The following is a 23,205-nucleotide window of genomic DNA, read 5'->3' as shown; positions in this document are numbered from 1 at the left end:
TGAAAAAAAAAATTCTATGAGGATAACGCCAATTCTAGCCTAAATCAACAAAAAGAGTGGCATAACTGTAAAGTACAGACCATTAAACCATGTAAGTAATAAGACTTTCAAATTTAAATCAATAAATCTTTACACACATATGATTAAATTCGTGATAAAATTTCGTAGCGCGAGTTTTTAAATTCAATTAACACCTGAGGCTGTATAAACTTTACGGGAAAGAACACTTTCGCGCCAAAATTTGAATGGCATTTTTATTTCGTGTTATAAAATACGGGGTTTTAATTGGTGGGTATTTGAGTTATGATAACGTAACCTCTTGAGACAAAAAAGCTAATTGGTTACCCATTTTTAAATTTAAATCTCTGATACTTTTGGCGGGTGTTTTAAATTCAAATTATCTTCCCTCCTTTTTATGCTTTGTAAACTCAAGCAAGCAAGAATGACAATGTAGCAAAATTTTTTTTTTTTCAATTAAGATCTCACTAACCACTGATTCGATTGGGTTCTTCATTTTAGAGAAGCTTCACAAGGTCCCATGATGGTTTTAGGCTATTTTCTGCCAACTTTTTATCAATTTAAAACGGAGCCTCATGATGCTAGGGGCGCAACATAATCTACAATATAAAGAAGCGAAGGATTAAAATTTAAAGTAAAATATTTAGGAAAAGTAAGTTACCTCCCACTACCCTCCCACCCCCCACCACATCAGACAATCATGCCAAAATAGCAACTTTTGAGTTGTGTGAATCTTATCAACCTCTAATTGTGGGGTAAGTGTAATAAAAGGGAAATTGGAATGAAAAAGGGAAATATTGCTTTTTAACAGGAATATTTCAAACATGGCAGTGGCCAGAAATATGCATAAATTCTGGCAACCAGGAAAGTTAAACATTGGTGGCTCCAGAAATATTTCTTGTTATGCTAGATCCAGGAATCTTCTAACATTGCCAGGAAACAGGAAGCATTCGTTACCAGCAATATTTTACCATGAACTGCAGTAGATCCAGTTTTTCTTCTATCACGTAACTATTTTTGGTTGATTTTTAAACAATTTTTTATAGACATTTTTTTGTTATGAAAAGGTTTTTCCTTGTTTTCATATTCTTAATGTATTAGTTTAACATATGCTTTTTAACATTTAAAACAAAAAAATGAACTTTAAAATTTGAAAAAAATGATAAGGTATAAAAAAAGTATTGATTATCTGACTTTTGTAAAAAAGTGTGTATATGCGGAAAATGTCATTTGTGACGTCATAAAAATACGTCTAAAAATCAAGGATGAGAGGAGAAGTGGGAAAAGAAACCCCTATAATAGAGATGGATAATAGGCGTATTTTTATGTCGTCACATATGACACTTTCCGCACATCCAAAAAGTGTTAATCAAAATGTCGTTCTTGTTTCCTATATTTGTTTTGATGACTTATTGTTCCAATGTTTTTAAGTAGTGCCTTTTAAAGGCAAGTAATTAATTGATAGCAATTTAATTGTACTACTCCATTATGATTTCATTATTAATTAGAGTTTGCTTTAATTTGCAAGTATTATTAAGAAATAGTGGTTAGTTAATTTGATTTATCTAACCCCCGCGTGGAGGGTTGTTAACCCTGAGGGACTACACAGTGTCCAATGTAACCTAACCTAACATGACCTAAATAAAAAAAACAAATTAATTAAAAATTTAAGAATGAAATTTTAACGACAATATCTATAATACAAAGTAGAACGATGTCTGTCTGTTTGTTTGTCTGTGTGTCTGTTTGTCTGTTTGTTTGTAGCGAAGGATCTCGATAACCGCTGAACCGATCGGGTTCTCCTTTACAGAGTAGCTTCTCATAGGTCCCTGGAAGGTTTATAACTATTTTCTTGGGGGGTGGGACACCCACAATCCCCCCAAAAAATTTAAAATAACCCCCCCCTAAAATTTTTTTTCTTTTTCTTTTTAAAACTAAAATTAAAATAGTGGGGACAACTAACTAAAAAATCCCCCCCCCCCAAGGGAAAATTTTTTTTTAGATTTATTTTTTTAATCTAAATTACAAAAAAATTGGTTTGATCAAACCTCTTGGGGCAAAGCCCCTAGAGGCTAGGGGCGAAGCCGCTAGTATGTTAATAAAATAAAATGTTTAAACAAAATAACCTGTGTTTATATACATATAATATGTAAAACTAGTGTAACTAACCTGTGGAAGAGTCTACAAAATCATAATTAACAACTTCAGGGGCAACAAACTCGGGGGTACCACACATCACTTTCAACTACAATTATATACAAATAGATTGTAGAGTTAAAATTTAGATAGAACATTAGATTGATGAATAGTTAACTAGATAGTCAGATAGATATATAGGTGTAATTAGAGAAGACGGAGCAAATAAAAGAAACTCTTTCAGAAAATTTGATTTTGATGTTCATTTGTAATGACTGCAAATTCATGATTTTTAATTTGTTTTTGCATATTATGTTCTATACGGATAAAACAAAAAAAAATACATAATAATGAAATTAAAAAGACTTATAAACAGATAGATAAATATCATAAATTGATAGACATATGTTTAGCTATGAAGTTCGATGATAAAATAGTCAAAATAAACTAGAGGAGAAAAAGAAACAGATAGATGGTTACTCAGATAATTTGATTAGGAAAGCTAAATACTTCGATGGGTGTTAGATTAATCAATGTTTTTAAGAGCCCCAAAGAGACAGTACTCCTTAGGAGTAAGAAACCGTCGAGTTTAAAGTTTACCTTGTCTGAGGGGCTAATCTTCTTTGCCAGTCCAAAGTCAATAATTTTCAAGGAGTTACTGTTCTTGGCTGTGCATACCACGTTCTCAGGCTGAAATACAATTCTTGTATTAGATTGGTAGGTATATCATATTCTTCACATTTTCTATACATTCTTAGCTTGGATCGTCAATAAATTTATAATTAAAGATTTTATGTTGATGGTTAAACGTAGTTTGGTGGCAGTTTCACTTTTAGTCAATTGTCTTCTCCCTCTTTTGATAACTTTAGTGATTTAAAATTCGCATTTAAAGGTTTTTAAATTTAAATTAACCCAGATTATTTTTGAACTAGTAGAATAAACGTTTATATATTTTAATCGATGTAAAAATGACTATTTAAGGCTATTTCGGCACCCTGTACTGATATTAAAAAAGTAAATTAACCCACAAACTCTCCCTCTCTCTCTCTCCCCCTGCCAGGACCTAATGTGGCCTGACTTTAATTTTGCAATTAATAGAATAAAGGTGTGCAATAATTGTTTGCAATTTAATAGTTGCGCCACCAGCTACTAACCTCAATTTAGCGCGCCAACTAAAAAGGGCTTCAATGGAAAGAGTTTATGACTTATTTAATTATTTATAAGTATAAACCTACGACGTTAGAGATATTGGAATGGGCCTGCTTGCAGTCGGAGAATGACCCATTCCGTGTCATGGTAGAGAGTTCAAAACGCTATGTATTCATTTTATATCTTCCAATAGTAGAATTTGGGTAGTGCCTCTGCCCATAAACACAGTTCATTACATTGCACAGTTAGGACTTCAGACAAAGGGTATTCAATCACGGGTTATCAATTTCTCTTTTGGGATGGTGAAGGTACCACCCCACAAAAGAGATATTAATTATCTCTGGACCTACGAGATGCATCACTGTAATGGAGAACCATATCGATTAACACACACAGATAGATATCCTGTTACTTTTATATGAGGATTAAAGATTTTAAATAAAAAAAACATGTTTGTTTTTATGTGGCTATTTTCAAGCCACACTTTAATAAACTAATGCAGGAACATATTGCTTTTAGGCCGCAATTTTATGTGTATTTTAAAAGGAGAGAAGCTACTCTTAAAATATAGATTGTATATCTGTTTGTTCCAAAAAAAAAGTATGTATTAGTTGGAATAAAGCAACTATTAGTTGATTAAGTTAAACTTAACCCAAAGATACAGAATAAAAGTGTTCACAAAATTATGATGTTTTTACTAGCTTTAAACTTGATTTTAAATCCGTAATAATTTCAATTTATCCGAAATCTGATGATTTCTTTGACGATTTGGTATTTATTTGGTATTTGTGTATAACGTTTTTATAGCAGTTAAATATAATCAAAATATTTGAACATAAAATAAATTTTGAAATTGGAGAGATGGACAAGACAAAGGTGCTTCTTATGTTCTTCTTCCTTTTATTCCCAAAAGAAATATGAGGTATCAAAGGTTATTTTTTTTCTTTTTAATTGCCGGGGGAAGGGGTAATGATTTTTAGTCTATTGTCCTAACCCTGGAGATTAGAAAAAAAACATTTGATGGATTAATTAATTTTAGTTTTTTTTTCGCACTCTCTTTTTTCATTTTTTTCTCCCTATATATTTCTCTTTAATTTGATATTTTTATCCCTCTCTCCTTATTTTCTCCATTTATTTTTTTCCCCTAGTATTTCTCCATTTTTCTTTCTTTCTCTCTCTCTCTCTCTCTCTCTCTCTCCACTTATCCATGCACTTTTCCAATATCACATTTTTTGCTCTGTATCTACAGACTAAATATCTAACTTTTTATTTCATTTCTATCTTTATTTTTTATCCTATGTTGTTCTTGTTTAACTCTTTAATAGAATATTCAGATTTAGCTGGTAATATTAGGGGGGAAAAAGACTTGTAAAAATCCAGGAAACCCTCTTTAAGTAAATGATGGAAAATAATCTAGTTTTCAAATATATCTTTCTAAATGTTTATCCCTCTATTGAAAGTATTACAATAATTTATTATATGTAAAATTAAACATTAGTTTCATGGTAAAAATAAATAGATTATTAAACCTAAACACGCTAATACAGTTACGTAGAGAGCCAGGAATCCTCTACCCGTATATAGGTGTTAAAAATATGTTTTAAGAGGAAACCTCTTTTTTTTCAAAGCTATCAAGGACAAATGATAAATTTATTTACATCCCAAATAAACAAAATTACTGTTTCTGTAGTTTAGATCATTGGTTGAAAGGTTTAGACACTTCTAGTTTGAACCATCAATCAGAATTTGATAAAAGTATCCAAAATTGTCAAGCCTACGAATTAGAGAACTTGTTTCCAAAACTTAATAAGCATCATAATTATATATTTTCTCAAAAAAAGAGGAGAGTTTTTTGCTATTTCAATAAGGGGGGGTTTTTTAATGCAACCATCTCGTAATCAATGATTAAATGACACTTAGAATCCGAATTTCGATCTGAAATTGTGCATGAATAATCCTTGGTAGGTCTATTTTCCCTAAATCGAACAAAAAGTTGGAAAAGTAACGGCTAACGGCTGGCGGCTTAGCTGTTTTTCCATTTTTTTGCTATCTTAAGAGCATATTAGTCACGAAACCTATTTTCACATAATACTTTTTCTCACTCAAAAACCTTATCAAACGGTTCTAGCCGGTAGCTGTTAGTACTAGAAATTTAAAAATTGGTTATTGCTATCATTTAACATGAATTAAACCAAAAATATGTTTTAAAAAGTTGATTCCTACGTAATTAATGATGAATTTGCCCTGAAAATAGGCAAAAAACGGCTAAACGGCTGAGCCGCCAGCCGTTACTTTTCCAACTTTTTGTTCGATTTAGGGAAAATAGACCTACCAAGGATTATTCATGCAAAATTTCTGATCGAAATTCGAATTCTAAGTGCCATTTAATCACTGATTACGAGATGGTTGCATTAAAAAACCCCCCCTTTATAAATGTTGCCAATGCTTCCTGAACTGTTTTCCAATTCAACTTCTTTTGGGCAATCTAATGTAGTTTTGAATCTACTTCTTGGCTACAAGTAGAGAGTAATAAATTATAAATATGGAGTGGCTAGGTCAGTGCGGTCATTTTTATTAGCGCAGCTACTCTATTATTAGGTTTTCTTTGGTATGTCTGCCCATTCGTCTGTACGTCTCACAGGGGTACTTTGTCAGAAACTATTAATGATAATGAAAAGATTTTTGTTGCACAGATTTCATAAATACATGCTCTATAGTTGGGTAGATCATTCAATTTTGTACGTAATTTCATGTTAAGAACCAACCAACATATAGCACTTTTAGAGCTGCTTCGCAGCTCAAATAATCAATTATTAACTAAGACCTGTAATTTTGAAGAAAAAACATCATTTTAAAAATGCAAATGCACTGTAATGATAGACATACTTTAGAAAGGACTGTACAATCTAAAAAAAATAAAATCATAAACCTAGAATAGTTAGTTATCGCATTGTATTATCGACAACTTTCCGCGAAAATTAAAATAAAACCAGCTTTACGATGATTTACATAATTTTTCAGTATGGCTGATAACCGGTTCTAATCCAGCAGATATCAATTGGTTTCGAAGCCATACTATACTGGAAAGGACTTCACAATCTAAATAAAGAATTAGCAAAAAAATTTGGTTCCTCCCCATGAAAAAATAAATATTTGATTATAAACTGTAATAGTTTTTTTTTTTTAAATTGCTATATAGATTAATTATTTCTATACCGTGGGTGAAAGAGGCGATTAGTCGGGGAGAGGGCTTAAACAAAGTGACAATGTGTCTAAGACCTCCCCACATAATCTAAGTATGTTCCTTCAATCCCACAACTAAAAAGAAAAAAGCCAGATTATATTTATCTTTTTTAAAAACAAAACACCCCACTACCCACTTATTTAGTTTTTTTTCTGTTGTTAATATTTACCTTAGTCTAGATTAGGTTAGGTTAGGTTATATAAGGCACAGGATAGCCCTGCAGATTAAGGGCCTCCTCTAATATTTAGACATAATGTGAAGAAAAACCCCTTTCCTCCCTTTCTATATTAAAAAAAAATAGGAAGGGAGTGAGGGTTACTCTGCTAGCTTTAGTACTTTTAGCACCATTGTTTTAAATTGTACAAAAACTCTGCTATTGCTTAATTTTTTTGGGTTGATGTGTATACCATAATCTTGCAAGAAGTCCTAAATCTGCACATCGTGACTGTGAAATAATTAAAACTGCTCTGCACAACCAAACTTTCAGCAAAAAACAAAAAGCTAATGGCAGGGTTCATTAGTTTGTCTGTTTTTTTTTGAAAAATAAAAAAAAAACGTGCTAAAGCTAAACATTCTTCCCAACTGATACATATCGAGACAATGTAACACTTTGATAGTCTAACTTTTAACAGGAAGTCTTTACTGTATCTTATTGTCGTTGCTTAGACCTGTTTAAAAGTCATTGCATTACACCTAATCTTACTATTATCATTAGTAAGAAATGGATTATTTAATTAAGTATTTTTTAGTTTGTAAAACCCTTTAATTGTAAGAACTTTGTCAGCAAGTTTTAACCGTACAAACCGATAAGATATGTTTGTTATAGGGCAAAGGCGTTCCTACTAGATTTACTTTTGATGCCACGCGTCTAATATAGCAACTGTAAGAAACATTACAATGAAAACAGGTGTATGTCATTGCTAGAAGAAAGAACTTGCAAAAGAAGTTCGTGCAATCAAAGTGTTTTTTTTTCAAGTGAAAGTTTGTAACGCATAATGGCCCATTGAACTAGCCTGTGTTTAATTAAATCTCGATTAAAAACACATCATAACAAAACATTCGTCGAGTTAATTATCAAAATTTTGCTTAGCACAAAAGAATTAGCAAATTAACTGAAAAAATGTATCCTGATTGAATTATCAAAAGTGAAATAAACCCAATATTGACAACTTGAATCTTTTTGTAATAAAATCTAAAGCTAAAGTTCTCGGAAAATGCTGATATAAATTGGTTATACGTTTCAGATAAGTTAAAAAATGTCTTAAGTTGGTTTTAGGCTATTTTTCTGATATTATATGCCTTTACTAAAAGGCTAGGGGCGAATAAAATAGTATTTCTTAAAGTTGTAAGTGTTGGCGTTTGTCAAGTAATTTCTCATAAACAGATAAACTGATTATAAAAAATAATCCCCTAAAAAGTTTTCTTCTTTTATTTAAAAAAATTATTTGTGGGGGTGAGGAGGTGGGGGAGATAAATAAACACCATTTGTTCTTACTAATTTATTTAGCTTTCAATATATATTTATTGATAGTATGATTGACAGTTATCTGCAGCTAGCAAAATTAATGATTATTAAAACAAAAAATTTAATTTTAATCAATTTGTGTCAAAGATAAGCATTTTATTACACATCCCTCCATCCTGACGTTTTATATGTGCTAATTGAAACTCGAAATTTTCATGAAACATAATCAATCATTTTTAGAGAGCAGGAGAAAAAGAGAGAGAGATAGAGAGGGGGGGTGGGGGTGGAGATAGAAATGAAATAAAAAGTTAGATATGTAGATACAGAGCAAAAAAAAGTGATATAGGAAAAGTGCGTGGATAAACGGATAGAAAATTAGACAATTTTTCTGAAAAGCGGAAAGCTGTTTATTTTATAATACGATGCGAGAAATAACTATTCTTTTCTATTTAGTAATGCACTATATCATGATCTTACTATAAAATAAATAAATAAAATAATGGAGTCAAAATAGTCATTTTTCATATGTATAAAATTGATAATTAAAATCTAATGTTTCCCCTCGTTTATCCCAACGCGAACTTACTAATACAGGGCATCTTAGACGTCCAAGCTTTTTTTTTTTGGGGGGGGGGGTAAAAAATTTTAAGGGGGGGTGGGGGTAATTTTAAGTATGGCTTGTGACTAGTTCTTATCCAGCGGATGTTAATTAATTTTAAAGCTATACTGGAAATTTATTTGCTTTTGAATTCTAAGTTTAACACCCTGTATATATAAATTGTAAAAAGAACTTCTATACTCAATTTAATTGGAATCTTAAAAGTCACTCTGCACAAAACTTTTTTCTATACTCATTTCATTTGGGGGTTTATACTTGCAGGTTTACTAATATGTACACCCAAAATATAGATGTATAACCCTGGATGGTCAATCAGACTGAATTTAAATTTTAAAAAAAGATTTTTTTAGTAAAAGAAGATTTTTTATATTGAGTTAACTTTGAACATAAGAAAAAACATTTTTGGACAGTATAATTTCCCAAAGTTATACTTATATTCTAAGAAATAAATTTCTTTATAGCTGATAAAAAAAAACTACCCTTTCTCACTAAAATGAGTTATTTTTAAACAAAATTGTATGAACTATCTTTTTAACTTTTCATGCATAAGAAGTACTAATAGTAAAGTTAATATGTTGAAATCTTGATTTAAAGGTATGTGGATTTGAGAAATTGATTCGTATTCCATTAAATGTACGTACTGCTTGCTTGGTCAATTTTTAATTTAGTTACGCAGCTTCTATATAATTAGGATATGTCAGTACGTCCGATTCATAAAGATTCCTTGCAGCAAATTATTGTTTATTACTTAGCATTAATCCATTAATATAAGTTAATAAGAATATTAGTGAAATGTAAAAAATACATATTAGACAAGAGCCCATTAATTGCACAACCTTTGTTCAAAGGTCCCAAAAGTACATAAACTAAATAAAGACCTGTTTAGCGGTCCAAAAATTCTCTACAATATAATTAACAGTATAATTTACAATTTTAAAGATTAACATTAAACTGCAAAACTTGTAGCTATTGTTATCCTTGTTTTCAAAAGATTTTAATTGAAATTCCTTTTCAATGATTCTAGATTCCTTTGTATTTGTGTAATGATATTGTATATCTGTTACTTCAGCAATTAATAAAGGTAATATAAGGGCAGTTTTTTGTATAAGATCCACGGCCGCCCTTCAGCCGCATGTAAACCTTAAGGAAATCAACCTTTCACAATTATAAAAACCTGACCTAAATATGACAATTATTTTTTTCAATTTTTTAGGCATCTAAACGGGTTTAAATCTTAAGCCTAGTCGCTAGTGGCGCACGGCTGCCAAGCGTTTACCTCCAAAGTTTCATTAATAATTTGTGTGCATTTTAAACCCCCCCAATCTGAAGATAAAAGTTAGATAGTTTATACTAACCAATAAATATCTAATACTTTTTTAAATAGGCTTCTTTAATATTCCCCACACCTAAGCACCTGCTTTAACATATTTTGTTAGTCGATTTAAGCTGTTACTAATTTCGATTTCTATGCTTCGCTACATAATCATATTGTTATCCTTGTTTTGATGATGTTAAACATACTATTTCCAATTTTTGTCTAATTAAATTGAAAGATTTAAGGTTAAGATAAAACGTCCTAAAAGGAAAAAAACAATCAAGCCTCTAAAGTTCACCTTATTGTTGCCAGACATTTAATAATTTGGATAATTATATTAGTTTATCCAATTGAATTAGAGGTAAGGTGTTTGTTTGTATTACAAGTTTAAAATCTTACTGGCAGATTTGGCAGGTTCTCTTTTACAGTTAAGTTTTCTATAATTCGAAGACAGTATTTTTGTTTTAGATCGAACCTTTCCATTCAACGAGAACATTTTAATCAAAAACTGTCATTTTAATCAAAAACTGTAAGTTGATAATATGTCAGATATAAACTTTTTACCCAATAACATGCAACTAAAATAGTCCATTAAAAGTATATATCAACAGGTTTAACATAAGCTTCTAAAAGCAGAATATCACTTATATTGTCAGGGGGGAAGATATATTTATCATCTATTGTCCTATCTCTGTATATTTTTGGGGGTATGTTGACCTACCCTAGAGCCAAGTGACCCTTTGACTTGCCCAGCTATAATATTCATTGGTAAACAGGGGGCATATTCTAGTAGAAATATGTTGGACATTTTTTTAGATTTTCCTATTATATAAAGTAATAAAATTCTTTTGTCTAAAGCTTAAGACCTTGATAACTATTGAACCGATTGGGTTCTCCCTTTTGGGAATCTTCACATAGGTCAAGTAATGGGTTTAGGACATTCTATTTTCCAATGTAGGTCTTTGTTGGTTGGTTTTAAGCTACTTTCTAGCCCCTCTCTGCCCTTTCTAATACAGAGCCCCTATAGGCCAGGGGCTTAGTAGCTATTAAAATATAGAGAGATAATATAGAGAGAAAATCAGAAAGTGTCTTCAGCCCCTCAATCACCAAAGAACAGATCACGATGAATGATAAACCCATTTTTAGACCCCCTCCCCCCTTTTTTTCAAACAAGTTTTTCAAAATATTTTTTTTACAGTTAAGGATTATAGTTATATATCATCATTAACCTAGACATGTTAGAAGCTTTCTATACATTTCAAACCTCGAATCAGGACTACTGTAACTATGAGGTATATTTATTTTGAAATCATGGCAACTTTATAATTAAGTCTAGAAAGATTGTATGCCTATTTAGAAAAAGTTACTATACAATAATTGGTAATGCTAAACTATCGGACTGTCTGCTTTGTTCATCTTTACTTTCATTGATGTTATTATCCTTTTTTTCTATAAAACTTCTAGAGTAGGGTCCCTTAATTGAATCCTCTATTTGGCCCCACCTTACATATATCCTTAGGATTGGCACATTTTCAATTTACAAATATCATAAAGTTTAGAAAAGTTAGGGATCTTATGAGATGAGTCAATTGATAAACATTTGCACCATATACTTAGAAACCCAATTTGTGTAGATTAATTTAGATGGTGGAAAAGTTCGGACACTGATAGTTTCTTCCAAGCAATTAAGGTTCAGAAACAGTCTTCAAAGTCTTAAGACAACGAATGAGTTTAGAATACTTTGGAGACTTGTATAACTTTTGCTACAATATTGCCATTGTAGAGGTACGCAATATATATGTAGAATATACGTGGATAGTAGGACAGGGGAAAAATTGTCGCCATTTTAGGTTGCTAACATGGAACTCATTTATTGGTCAGTTCGTTTATAAAGTAGAATGAAAGATCATGGCACAAAGGGGAGTATCGTTATTTAGCCAGCTGTCAGTTTAATTTTTTTGAGATCATGAAAATCTGGTGAAAAAAGTAAAATTAAATTAAATTAAAATTGTGCAGGCTTTGACATCCAGTTCCTTCCATCGATTTCTATGCAATTTATTGGTGAACTGCCGAGCCCTGGAATTCAATGTAAAAAATAGTAAAGTAAAGTGTATGCAAACCATTCTTACTCTTTTCGGCAAGCATCTAACTAACTAAAAAGCACATTGGATTAAATAAGACCTAATATTTCCAAAATGGGCATATTTTTTATAAGATAATAATAATTAAAAAGTGGTTTTTAAAACAAATATGATTACATCCAAAAGTAGCGAAGCGTTTAGACATTTATAAGTGAGTAAAGGTTAATAAAAAAGTTGTCTGAAAATTTATGTATGGTGAAATTTTCTGTCTATAATACAAAATTAAGTTTTGCTTTCTTAACCCCTTTATTTAAAACTCTTTAAAGCCTCTAGAGACCTATATGAAGACTCAATCAGATCAGCAACTATTGAAATCTTAAGCTTCACACTAAAAAAACCTTACTACTTTATATAAGAGGACATTTTGTGCATTTCTAACCCTGTGTACCACAAAATAACCATTTATGAAATTATAGTGATTTTAAAAAGACAAATGGGAGCCTTGTTTTATTCAGGGAAACATGGATAGGATGATGAAAGATAAATTTAAAAATCAAAATTAAAAATGTATTAAATAATAAATCTAAAATAATTTCTTATCCTTAAGTCTTTAAGACATAATAGGGGACGTAATGAATTAAAGATTGAATTAACCGCTAGATAAAAGTAACACGAGGTTTGTGTAGGTGTGTTTTTTTGTGAGTGGAAGGTTTATAACTACTTGGGGAAAGGGATTGGGTAACACCACCCTCCAGTGTCCTTAGAGGCCTCTTGTAGTATAGCCCCTATTATTTAATACTTAGGACGATAGGACGATCATACAATGTATGATTAATCATATCCTCTACCCAAAATGTTTTAGATGCAATGACTTTTGTAGCTGGTAACTATTAAAGAAAATTTTTTTGAAGATAATTGTTACTATTCCATTGCAATCTGTTATTCATTGTCAATAAGTTAAATTCTTCCTAAGCTATGGTAGCTGGCAAAACTTAGGGAAAGGAAAGGTTTTAAATTAATTAATATAATCGCCAATGTCAACTCCCTGTGGGTGTACATTCACACCCACATAAAAAATAAGAGTAGTTAGGGGGGGGGGGCTTGCGAAACAGATTGTAGATTGGCCCTTAATATATAACCACATTATCTCACTTGTTGGATTAAAACACTGGGAACATTATTAAATTCTGATTGGGTTGTAAACTTTTCCATCAATTTTTAGAAAAATACAGAACATGATAATTTTGTATATTATTATTGGGAGTGCGATCTAATAAATCTTCTGTTGTATTGTCCCTTAAAAATCCTTGAGTTAAATGAGAAGATTAAAGCAAATTTTATTTTATAATGTAAAAATATGATGTTCTGGGGATTAAGTTCTGGGGTAGTGGTTGGACACCAAATAAGTGCACTAAATAAAATGTACTAAAGTGAGGTATAAGTCATAAAAATAAGCATTACAGGAGCATTACAGCCCAGTTTAATCACAATAATCATTAGAAATACCCTCTATCTCACAAATGGGCCATCATCAATAACCCCCCTCCGCCATCTCCCTCATAAGACCTTTACGAAAGTAAAGAACTTAATCAGTTCAGTGGTTTGCGAGATCTTTAAGAGTAAACTGAAAAATCCTACACTTAGAATTTATAGGATAATAATATGTAACTGATTTAGGTATCTTAGGTACGGAAATGAACGATAAATTGATATACATCCCCAATGATGATAAACAAAACTATTACTTCTGCAGATTATAATTTATATTTGTAAAGTTTAAACAATATTAACAGCAAATCAAAATTCAATAAAAGTATCCAACATTTTTGAGCTAACAAATAAGATAACATGGTAATACAACTTTTGTGTACCAATGTTATTAATTTACATTATAATGTCTAATTCACCCTAATTTAACAAATTTGTTTTGTAAAAAACTTTTGTCTATAATTAAATTTGAAGACGAAGAATTTCCCTCAAAAATTTGCATGTAACGTCATAAAAACGAGGATTTATCCATCTCTTTTTAGGGTTTTTTCCCCACTCCTTTTCTCCTCATCCCTCATTTTTATGACGTCATTGAGGAACTTTCTTCGTCTTCTACCTTTCATAATATTTATGAAATTGTTTTCCATAATACTTTTGTCTCTGATGATATCAAGCTCGCAAAGCATGGTTCAGATAATGCTAAAATGACTTAGTAGTCAAAATCTAATTCTAGGGTCTAGTCAGACACTTTTAGTGAGGTAAGAGTTAAAAAAAAGGTGCAACCACTCCCTCCTTTTTATATTTTAAAAATTCATGGTTACTATAGAAGACTTACAATTATATCCATTAAAATCACAGCAATAACAAGTCAGCATCATTAAAATCAGTGATTTAAAGGGATAAGACAATGGCTGATAAATTGATGTACATTCCCAATAATGATAGACAATATTATCCCTTCTATAGATTACAATTTGTGATTGCAACGTTAGGATACTGAACTTAATGAACCAAACAATCAAAATACAATAAAAGTCCTTAAATTTGTTGAGCCAACGAATAAGAGAACGTTATCAATAGTGTAATAAACAGCTCATTGTCCCCTCCCTCCATGATAAAAATATAAAATCAATTACTGAACAAAAAGGATACAAACTTGATTTTTAAGCATTCTATTCTAAAAGATGAGAGGGGTTTTAAGCCTTTATGATTTTTTTTAATTATTAAAGGGGGGGGGGGGTTTCGCACACCCCCTACTACAACGCTCCTGGTCCCCATTGTCTATAAAATTTCGCTGGAAGGCATTTTTTCTCGCTTTTTGCAAAACTTGTTTCTGGAATGGAAACAATTTGAATGACCTTTTCCTTAGTCAACAAGTTAAACTTTCCTAAATTGTACTATTTTTAGAAGTACAGCTACTCTATGATTCTAACATGTCCGTCCATACGTAATATCGTTAAAGTACTTTAGCCTTAAACGTCTATATTTTTTATAAATAGTAATAGTCAATTCTGCTACATTTTCCTAACTGTACCAACTTCCTATTTTTAGATAACAGTTTGATTTTTTTTATCATTATTATTAACTTTTACTAGGCATAATTGTCCTTGTTTCCAATGTGGCTTTCCTTGTAGTTTGTAAGGGATTTATCTTTTATATTTTTTTTTATATAAATTCATATATTCCTTTCTCGTATTCATTCGAATCCGGTGGATAGGAACCGGTTCTCATCCATACGAAAAAACTATGTCTAGCATCGTATTATATCCAGCTTTCTACGAATATAAAAATGTACAATCATAAGATTAAAACCAGTTTTTTTAGCCGGTGCCTTTGGCACCTCAGGGCTAAAAAAACTAGCTTTAATCTTATAATTGTACATTCTATATCCGCGGAAAGCCGTTTATAATACGATGCGAGAAATAACTATTCCCGCCTCTTTTCTCTCTAGGATGTAGGTACCAGAAGATATAATACTTGTATGTACTCTAAGATCTCTCTAACTGCAGGACAATTAAATAATTTGTTTAAATGAGTATTCAAATATATCCCGAGAAAGTTTTGTTATGAAAATTTTAAGAAAATTGTCCCTAAAAATGTGTTTTTATTTGTTATTTTGAAGAATTTTTAAGATGGGGAGGACTTTTTGGCACAGCAGCTAAGATTGTATAAAACAGTAAATAATCTGTATATCTATCTAATCTGCACTAAGAGTGATTTTTGGCCAGGAAAGATAAAACAATTTTGGGTTAATTCAATTACAATTTAATCTTTTTAATAGAATCATAAAATTATTAAAAAATCATTATTTTTTTTGCAATAAATTAACACTCTAAAGACTTTGAAATATACCCTTTCTCTGTGATATTGTTATGTCAGCAATTTTAATGGCAAGGAAAATGGCTTGGCCTAAAATAAGCCTCAACTAATTGCTATAAATATTTGTAATGCTAAAATAAAGGCCGTGTAATCAATGGTACTGATATGGGATGAGCCAATAGATTTTGACAATGGTCACCATCATTTTTTGTTCAATACTAACCCATTGTGAATAATCGGCGCCATATGGCGATAACTCTTTTTTTAATAGGTTAGCTTCTCTACAACTAAAATATGTCCTAACGTTCAACTATCATAACACAGCTGAACATACTAATAATCATCGATTATATATATTATTACTGTATTAGAGTTTTCTTTTCTAGGCAAATTATAATTTAAAACTAGTTGTTGCTACACTACCGGCGAACTAAATCGTTCTTGCTTAAAAATAGGGTCTAATGATTTCTTTGCTTTAGTATCACATGAAAATTTAGGCTCTTTATATTCTAAGGGATACTATTCTAATAAGTACCATTCCAAATTTTGATCCTTCCTTTTATTTTAATTATACATTTATACATCCAACATTTTTGCCCATAAATACACTAGTGCAAAATTGTGCAAAAAAATGCTTTACTTTAGAAATATTTTCATAACTATTTTGGCTAATAATAAATTAGCAGATATTTTATGGGTTTCAAAGTAATTCTTTTTTATAATTTGTAAATCTGTCTGCCTTCACGTCAGGTTGTTATCCTTTATGGGACATTAAATTACTTATGAATTTATTTGATAAGCAACTACTCATTAGCTTATGTACGTCAATATGTCAAGTAAATAAAATAAGGAAAAAAGGAAGTGTAGATTCTATATACTAGTATTTGTCTTGTGAAGTTACCTAAGTTTTGTTATTCGTTTCATCCACTTTTTGTAATCTAAAGAATGGGTAATTTTACATGAATGGTACATTCATTTATCGGTCATTGTCTTATCCCTTTAGATCCCTGGTTTAACCCTATAAAAAATCTTGTCAACCTTTAATAGCCGTAAATATGGAAAGATTGCTATTGAATTTTAGAGGTGCTTTATATTTAAAAGCAACACATTCTTGTGTAAAAATTGTAGAACACGAAATATTTTTGTCCAAATAAGGTATTTCAAATAACCTACTAATTTGTAGTTTTAACCAGGGATAAAGGGAGGGATAAGACATTAAAGGATATATCAACCAAATATCTGAGGCGTTCCAGAGCTGGATCTTTAAATCGTTTTTAAGGTGCGCTGAATCGGGGCGATTCAGAGGTGAACCGTAGGTGCGCTGGTGGTTAGCCACAGCGTGCCTATAAAACATGGATTTTTAAAAGATTTTCGGCGCGGTGTTGTTAAATCGCCTGCGCACTCACTAAAATATCGATCCGCGCCAGTACAACTTTATTACTTAAGCAGTGTCAGTAAGGTATTTTATATAAAATGCCGTGTCCGTATGGTATTTTATATAAAACATTAATATATAATTTATTTTAAAAATAACTATAAAAATGTTTTCACGATAGTTTTGCAATAAAATATTAAAGTAATTAAAAAAAAATATTTATTTATTAAATAAATCACCCCGATTTGGTTCGGCAATGGCACTCGGTGAGTGGCATTGCCGCGCCAGTACTGCGCAACTGGGCGCGCCAAATTGCCCATGCAAATTTGATTTAAAGATTGATATATAATAATTTGATGGCGCGCTGAATGAATCGCCCCGGTTTAAATCACCTATAAACGATTTAAAGATCCAGCTCAGGGTGGGAATATAGTGGTGTGTGCCCCCCCCCCCCCTCCCTCAAACTTCAAACTCATTTTACCACCTTCAAAATATAAAAGCTTGGAAGTCTCTGCTGTTTTGTATGGCTTGGAAATATGTATCTACTTTGTAAATCAATATAACTGCAATTGTTTCAATCATTCTATTGAGATATAAAAAGATAAAGATATATATAAATAGATGGCTATTGGTTCGCGCCTACTCTTTAGGGACTTATTTAGGGACACTATCTCTAGCGGGATAACATTCCTAATGTTAAAATATCATTTTCCGCCTTTTTACTTTTTTCTTTATTCCTGACTCTCTTTTTTACAAATTTGTTGGGTGTTAAGATATAGAACTTTACCATTTTTAACATGATAATTACATTTTTAGGGAGCGGAGATACTTTATGATTCAAAATGTCTGTCAGTAAGTGTGTAATGAATGTTTTTAAGACATACGTCCCAAAGTTATTACCTACTACCTAATTTGGGCGGGATTTTCCTTCGATTTTAATTGATCATCTTAAGACCCAAGAGCATGAGCCAACCCTGTGATTGCACGCCCCTTGTCTGAGTTAAGAATTGTTCATGGTAATAAGTTGTGGTTATTTATGAGTCAAAGCATTACCCCTACTAAAACTATTTATATAGCGCCTTTGACATAGTAGCAGTTGTAGCCATTGTTAGCGTATTTAGTCATGACGCGGCGTCGGGCCGAGATTCGAACCTATCACCTCCCCAACGACGAGCACGGTCGCAGTACATACCAAATTTTTATGGAAATATTTTGTATAATTGTTTAATATCTCACCTTTAGATCCAAATGAACAATTTGTTTTTCATGAAGATAGTCCACACCACGACACAGTTGTCTAAATAGATAGATAAATAGAAAGGTAGATAGATAGATACCCAAATTTATACAATCTCTCGTTAAGTATTTTATTATAGACTATCGGCTACGCCCCTTAGAAGCCTCTAGGGGCATTTAAGAAGTCGACCCCTCTTTCATTTTAAGATTAAAGAAGAAAATACTATTGTTTGGGCGGTCCATTTTTGGGAGGGTTTATGTACCGTTCTTAAAAATAGTTAAAAACCTTCTCTGGACCTATATGAAGCTTCAATGTAAAGGACACCCATACAGGTTCAGCGGTCGGTGATATCCATTGCAACATACCAAAAAAGCTTACTACTTTAAATAATAGGATAGTAGATTTTTAAAGAAAAATTTAAAATTGATTTTTAAGAATTTAATCTTGATTTTGAATGTAAATGGACTACATAAAAGATAGCAATGCTAATTTTAGTCCTTAATAAATAAAGTATATAAAGATAATTTTGAAAATACTAAACTTACTATGCATTTGTGAATTATGTATATGATATATTTTGGACGAGTCATTCTTTCCCTTTAAAATTGATTTTAATTTTTAAAAAAATATTTTATAATCTATAAAAATATAACAAAACTAAGAAATTTAATGTTTTATACTACTTTATTTCAAGTTTAACGAAAAACACTTATTTGGTTTAAAAATGTCGGAGCCTCTATTGAGTAAATTACAAACTAATATCTAAACGAAAACTAATTTATATTTTTTTCAAACAAGTGTTTTCAACAAAAGTGTACAAGTGTTTTCAACTAAAGTGTAAATTATATACACAATATATTACTATAATGCAGAACATATTGATATACGGGCCATCAAGGATGCCAACATCCATAAGTAGCGAACACATAAATCAAGAGTGATAACGGCCAATGAGATTTAAACAATAAAGCATTTGTTGAAATCAAGAATATAAATTTGATAAAAAAAAAATATGAAACCTTTCTCACGTATTTCAAATTTTTTTATATTCTTATTTTACAGCATGCAAACAGACTGACAGAAAAAGTATATTACATACTGGATGCGCATTAGTATAAGAATTATTAACATCAAATCAGATCAAATCTTGAGAAATAACATTTCCCCCATAGTGTTACAGACTAACAAAGTGGATTTTAGGGTAGCCTCAGTACTAAAAAAAGTATATCAAAAGAAAATAAGTAGGTATTAAAGTTGTTACTTTAGGTGTTTCCTTATACTTTTTTCATTTTTTTTTCATTTCAATCAAAATTTAAAATTATGAACTTTATGATCGTTTAAAGTCTTTAATATTTCTTATAAATTGAAAAATAGATTCCCATTGATGCTAAAAGTGCAGCCACTAGTAGAAAGGCAATGGTAATAGAATTTGGATATTGAAAACAATTAAATGAAAAATTTAAGAAGAATTAATTTCTCTTTCATTTGCTAATGGTACAGGCAGTAAATATATTTATTAAATGATTATAATTCAAACAGATAAATCTACGCTTTAGAGTAGCTTTGCTCCTAAAAAAAGGATATATGTCATTTTCTCAATCTTTATGGGACTATTAATTCCTCACATAAAAATACCGCCAACTATTCTGAGAATTCTTTTCCTTTGTAGTGCAACTACTTTACAACTAGGGTCTTTACGTCCTTCACTCAAAAATTTATTCAAATGTTAATAACCCAATAATAACGTGTTACTTTAATTAGTGTCTTGTAAATCTAAGAGTCGCGACTCCTTTGACGATTAAACACAATGTTGAAAGGATATCAACTCGATAGCAAGACTAAAAGCTTTCCGGAGGTTGAGAAAGATTAATAGTCTTTCAAAATAGGCTATTTTAGATCATAACTGCTCTTGTTTTTCTTTAAGATTTGCTAGAAGATAAAAAAAGAAAGACAAGCTAGATTATTTTTTGTGGGGATAGAAATTGTTTTACTTTTAAAAGTAGTGATAATGTGTTTTTTCATCAGAAAATTTTTTAATATTAAGTTTGATGCTATTTTCGCTTCTAACTTTTCCGGTAGTTATTTATCCTTTAGTTTCAGGTTTATGCCATAGATAGAACTTATTTTGTGACTTTTGCCATTGATTTATTAGGTTTGAAGTTCAAACTATGCCCACCTTGACTCCTCTTATTACGGAGGGAGGGGTCATTGGACAGCATATTAAACTGGTGCCCATAGTTTTAAAACTAAGGTATCTTAATCATTGGCTCAAAACTTTTGGTGCTTCTATATAATTTGTTTGGTTGATTCCAAACAAGCAGTGTGTCTGAACTTTTTAACCAATAATTATAATATACAGTCTACGTTGATATATTAACAGCATATCAATAAGACAGAACTCACAACGTATATGATTAAACTAACACTTAGCTGATCCAATAAAAACCGGCACGACAATTTAGCCAGGTTTTTATTTTGAAACAAGATAAATAGCAATTTAAAAACAATGAAAAAGTGTATTTTACTAAAAGCCATGTTCCATGTTTTTGTCAAATGTTCGGGAGAGCAAAAAGTTTAGTTTTCAGAACCATTAAAAGTTCTTGGGCTTAAAAACCATTTCAAAGGAGTTCTTAAGATACAGTCAATTTACAAAATAGCAAGATTATTATAAATCTAAGATTGAATTAACTCCCTGAAAGATACAATTCTATATACATTTGTTTTATAATCTATGGATTCGTTAATGAACTTTAAATTTTTCTTTCCCGTAAAAGCCAAGTAGTAGTAATTTGATAACTTAGGGTTTACAGTATGAGTGTAAATTTACTTAACCTGCATTGTCCCTTCCCCCTTTTTAATTGCTTACTACTTTATAACCACCCCCCCCCCCATTTTTTTCGGTTTAAAACATGTAAAGGTAGTCATGTTGCATTCAGTCAAAAATAGTTTGAAAACTTGACGGTTTTGTGTGAACTCCTAATTTTAATTCGTCTTGTTTCGTGTCACAGAGACATTAAGAGCTTTGTGCCTGATTAAATATTAGATCTTTTTTTGGGGTACTCAGGAATACAGGAAAATGTTATTGAAGATAAAAAAAAATATGCTGAGCTGGATCTTTAAAGTATTTTATTGGTGAGCCAGATCGGGGTGAGCCGAATTTCAGCCAATCACAGCGCGGCATTTCATAAAATGCTGTGCTCTCATTGCATTGGTGGAAAGTTGGCTCACCCCGATCTGGCTCACCACTAAAATGATTTAAAGATCCAGCTCTGTACTTAATCAGTTAAAGCTACCAAAGAAAAATATTAAACGTCATGTTCTTAGAAATAAATTGAGCATAAATAGACAATTGATCTTTTAATCTAAATGTTCGAAGTAGGGAAATGGGGGTATATATGATCGAAATGAAACCAGCTTGTAATGTATTTGTAAATTCTACAAAAAAAATCAAAGTAATTCTTACATAAATTATATTCACAAACTTTACTAGAAGATCTCTTTAGCCCTGATGTGACCTATATTCGTGGGTAATGGTATACATGTTTAATGTATATTAGAAAGATGGAGATCAAGATAAAAAGAAAAAGTACATTTTTAGGAAAAACTATATTAAAATTGTAATATTTTTAGGTGATGAAATTCTGTTTTTATTAAAATATCAAACCAATTTTTAAGCACAGACAAATTTTCAAAATTAATTTAAACAACAAGTTTTTCTCATTATTTATGCTTAATCCTCTCCCTACCTCTCCCCCTCCACCAAAAAATAAAAAAAGTTTCCTTTTTTCGTACTTTACTCTATAAAATTTGTAAGCAAAATTCATGCCGCTTATTCTAATGCAAAGCATCTCTACTACTATGTGTACAACGTCTTTTCCCTCATTTAACGAATAAAATCATTCCATTTTTTTCTTTTTAGGAAACCAAAAACTTATTCGCCATTTCAAATTCAAATCCTAATATAATTCGAAGTATAATAACTATTGCTTACGAAGAAAACTATTGCTGTAAACCTAACATTATTCGAATAATACTTTTTTTTTTAAAATTTCGGCGGTTTCCCTCCAGTTGCCTGGTCAACCACAGAACCCCCTTCTCCTTATTTAGAAATAAATTGAAATATAGTAATTTTTCGTGTGTTTGTGTTCACATTAGTTTATAGGCTCCGCGAGGTTAAGAATAGCATATAATGAAAAAAGTTACCCCCCTTTTATTTGAAAAAGAATCAGGGGAGATGTTTTTCTGAGCTAGCTAGGCACTTTGATGGAAATTTTCAGTAATAAACTATAAATAGCTTTATCCTTGTTCTTTACCTTGTTGTACATGATACTTTAATGGAAAATCTCATATTTCGAGAGTATAACATTCTCCCAATCTTTTATTTAAAATATTTGTTCATTTGTAAGGAACTAATACTGCTATATCAAAATATTTAGTAACAGTTGTTCTCGAATAATAAAAAATTTAAAAGATGATTAATTCCAAATCCACGGTTCAGAACTTGTATGCATTGAGAATGAACAAAATTAAAGAAAAAGGGGGGGGGGGGGTGCTAAAGGGTTTGGTAAATTGTGAGATTTTACCACTTTACCTAAACTATGTTAGAACATTTTTATCATATCCAATACAACATTTGATGCAAACTTATAGGGTGAACACAAAAAAATGTTTCGGGCCGGTGAAAATTGAAAAGGGATAAATTATAACTAATATTTATACAGTTAGTTATCGCATTATATTATTGTTATAAATAGCTTTC

General features: G+C 31.0%; 1 protein-coding gene across 1 annotated transcript in view; it reads right to left on the bottom strand.

Annotated features, from left to right (window-relative positions):
* Positions 1–23,205, bottom strand: part of LOC145334645 (uncharacterized) — a 160,390-nt gene that overhangs the window by 33,313 nt on the left and 103,872 nt on the right. Inside the window, exons 8-10 of the mRNA XM_080180181.1 lie at positions 18,446–18,506; positions 2,755–2,844; positions 2,188–2,263 (exon numbers count right to left, since the gene is read on the bottom strand). Of these exons, the coding sequence (XP_080036307.1) occupies positions 2,188–2,263; positions 2,755–2,844; positions 18,446–18,506 (227 nt within the window). The remainder of the gene's footprint in view (positions 1–2,187; positions 2,264–2,754; positions 2,845–18,445; positions 18,507–23,205) is intronic.

The sequence above is a fragment of the Acartia tonsa genome, chromosome 12 (genome assembly GCF_053477335.1).
Source record: "Acartia tonsa isolate MP-2025a chromosome 12, ASM5347733v1, whole genome shotgun sequence".
Lineage (NCBI taxonomy): Eukaryota > Metazoa > Arthropoda > Copepoda > Calanoida > Acartiidae > Acartia > Acartia tonsa.
This window is presented reverse-complemented; position numbering and strand designations above follow the sequence as displayed.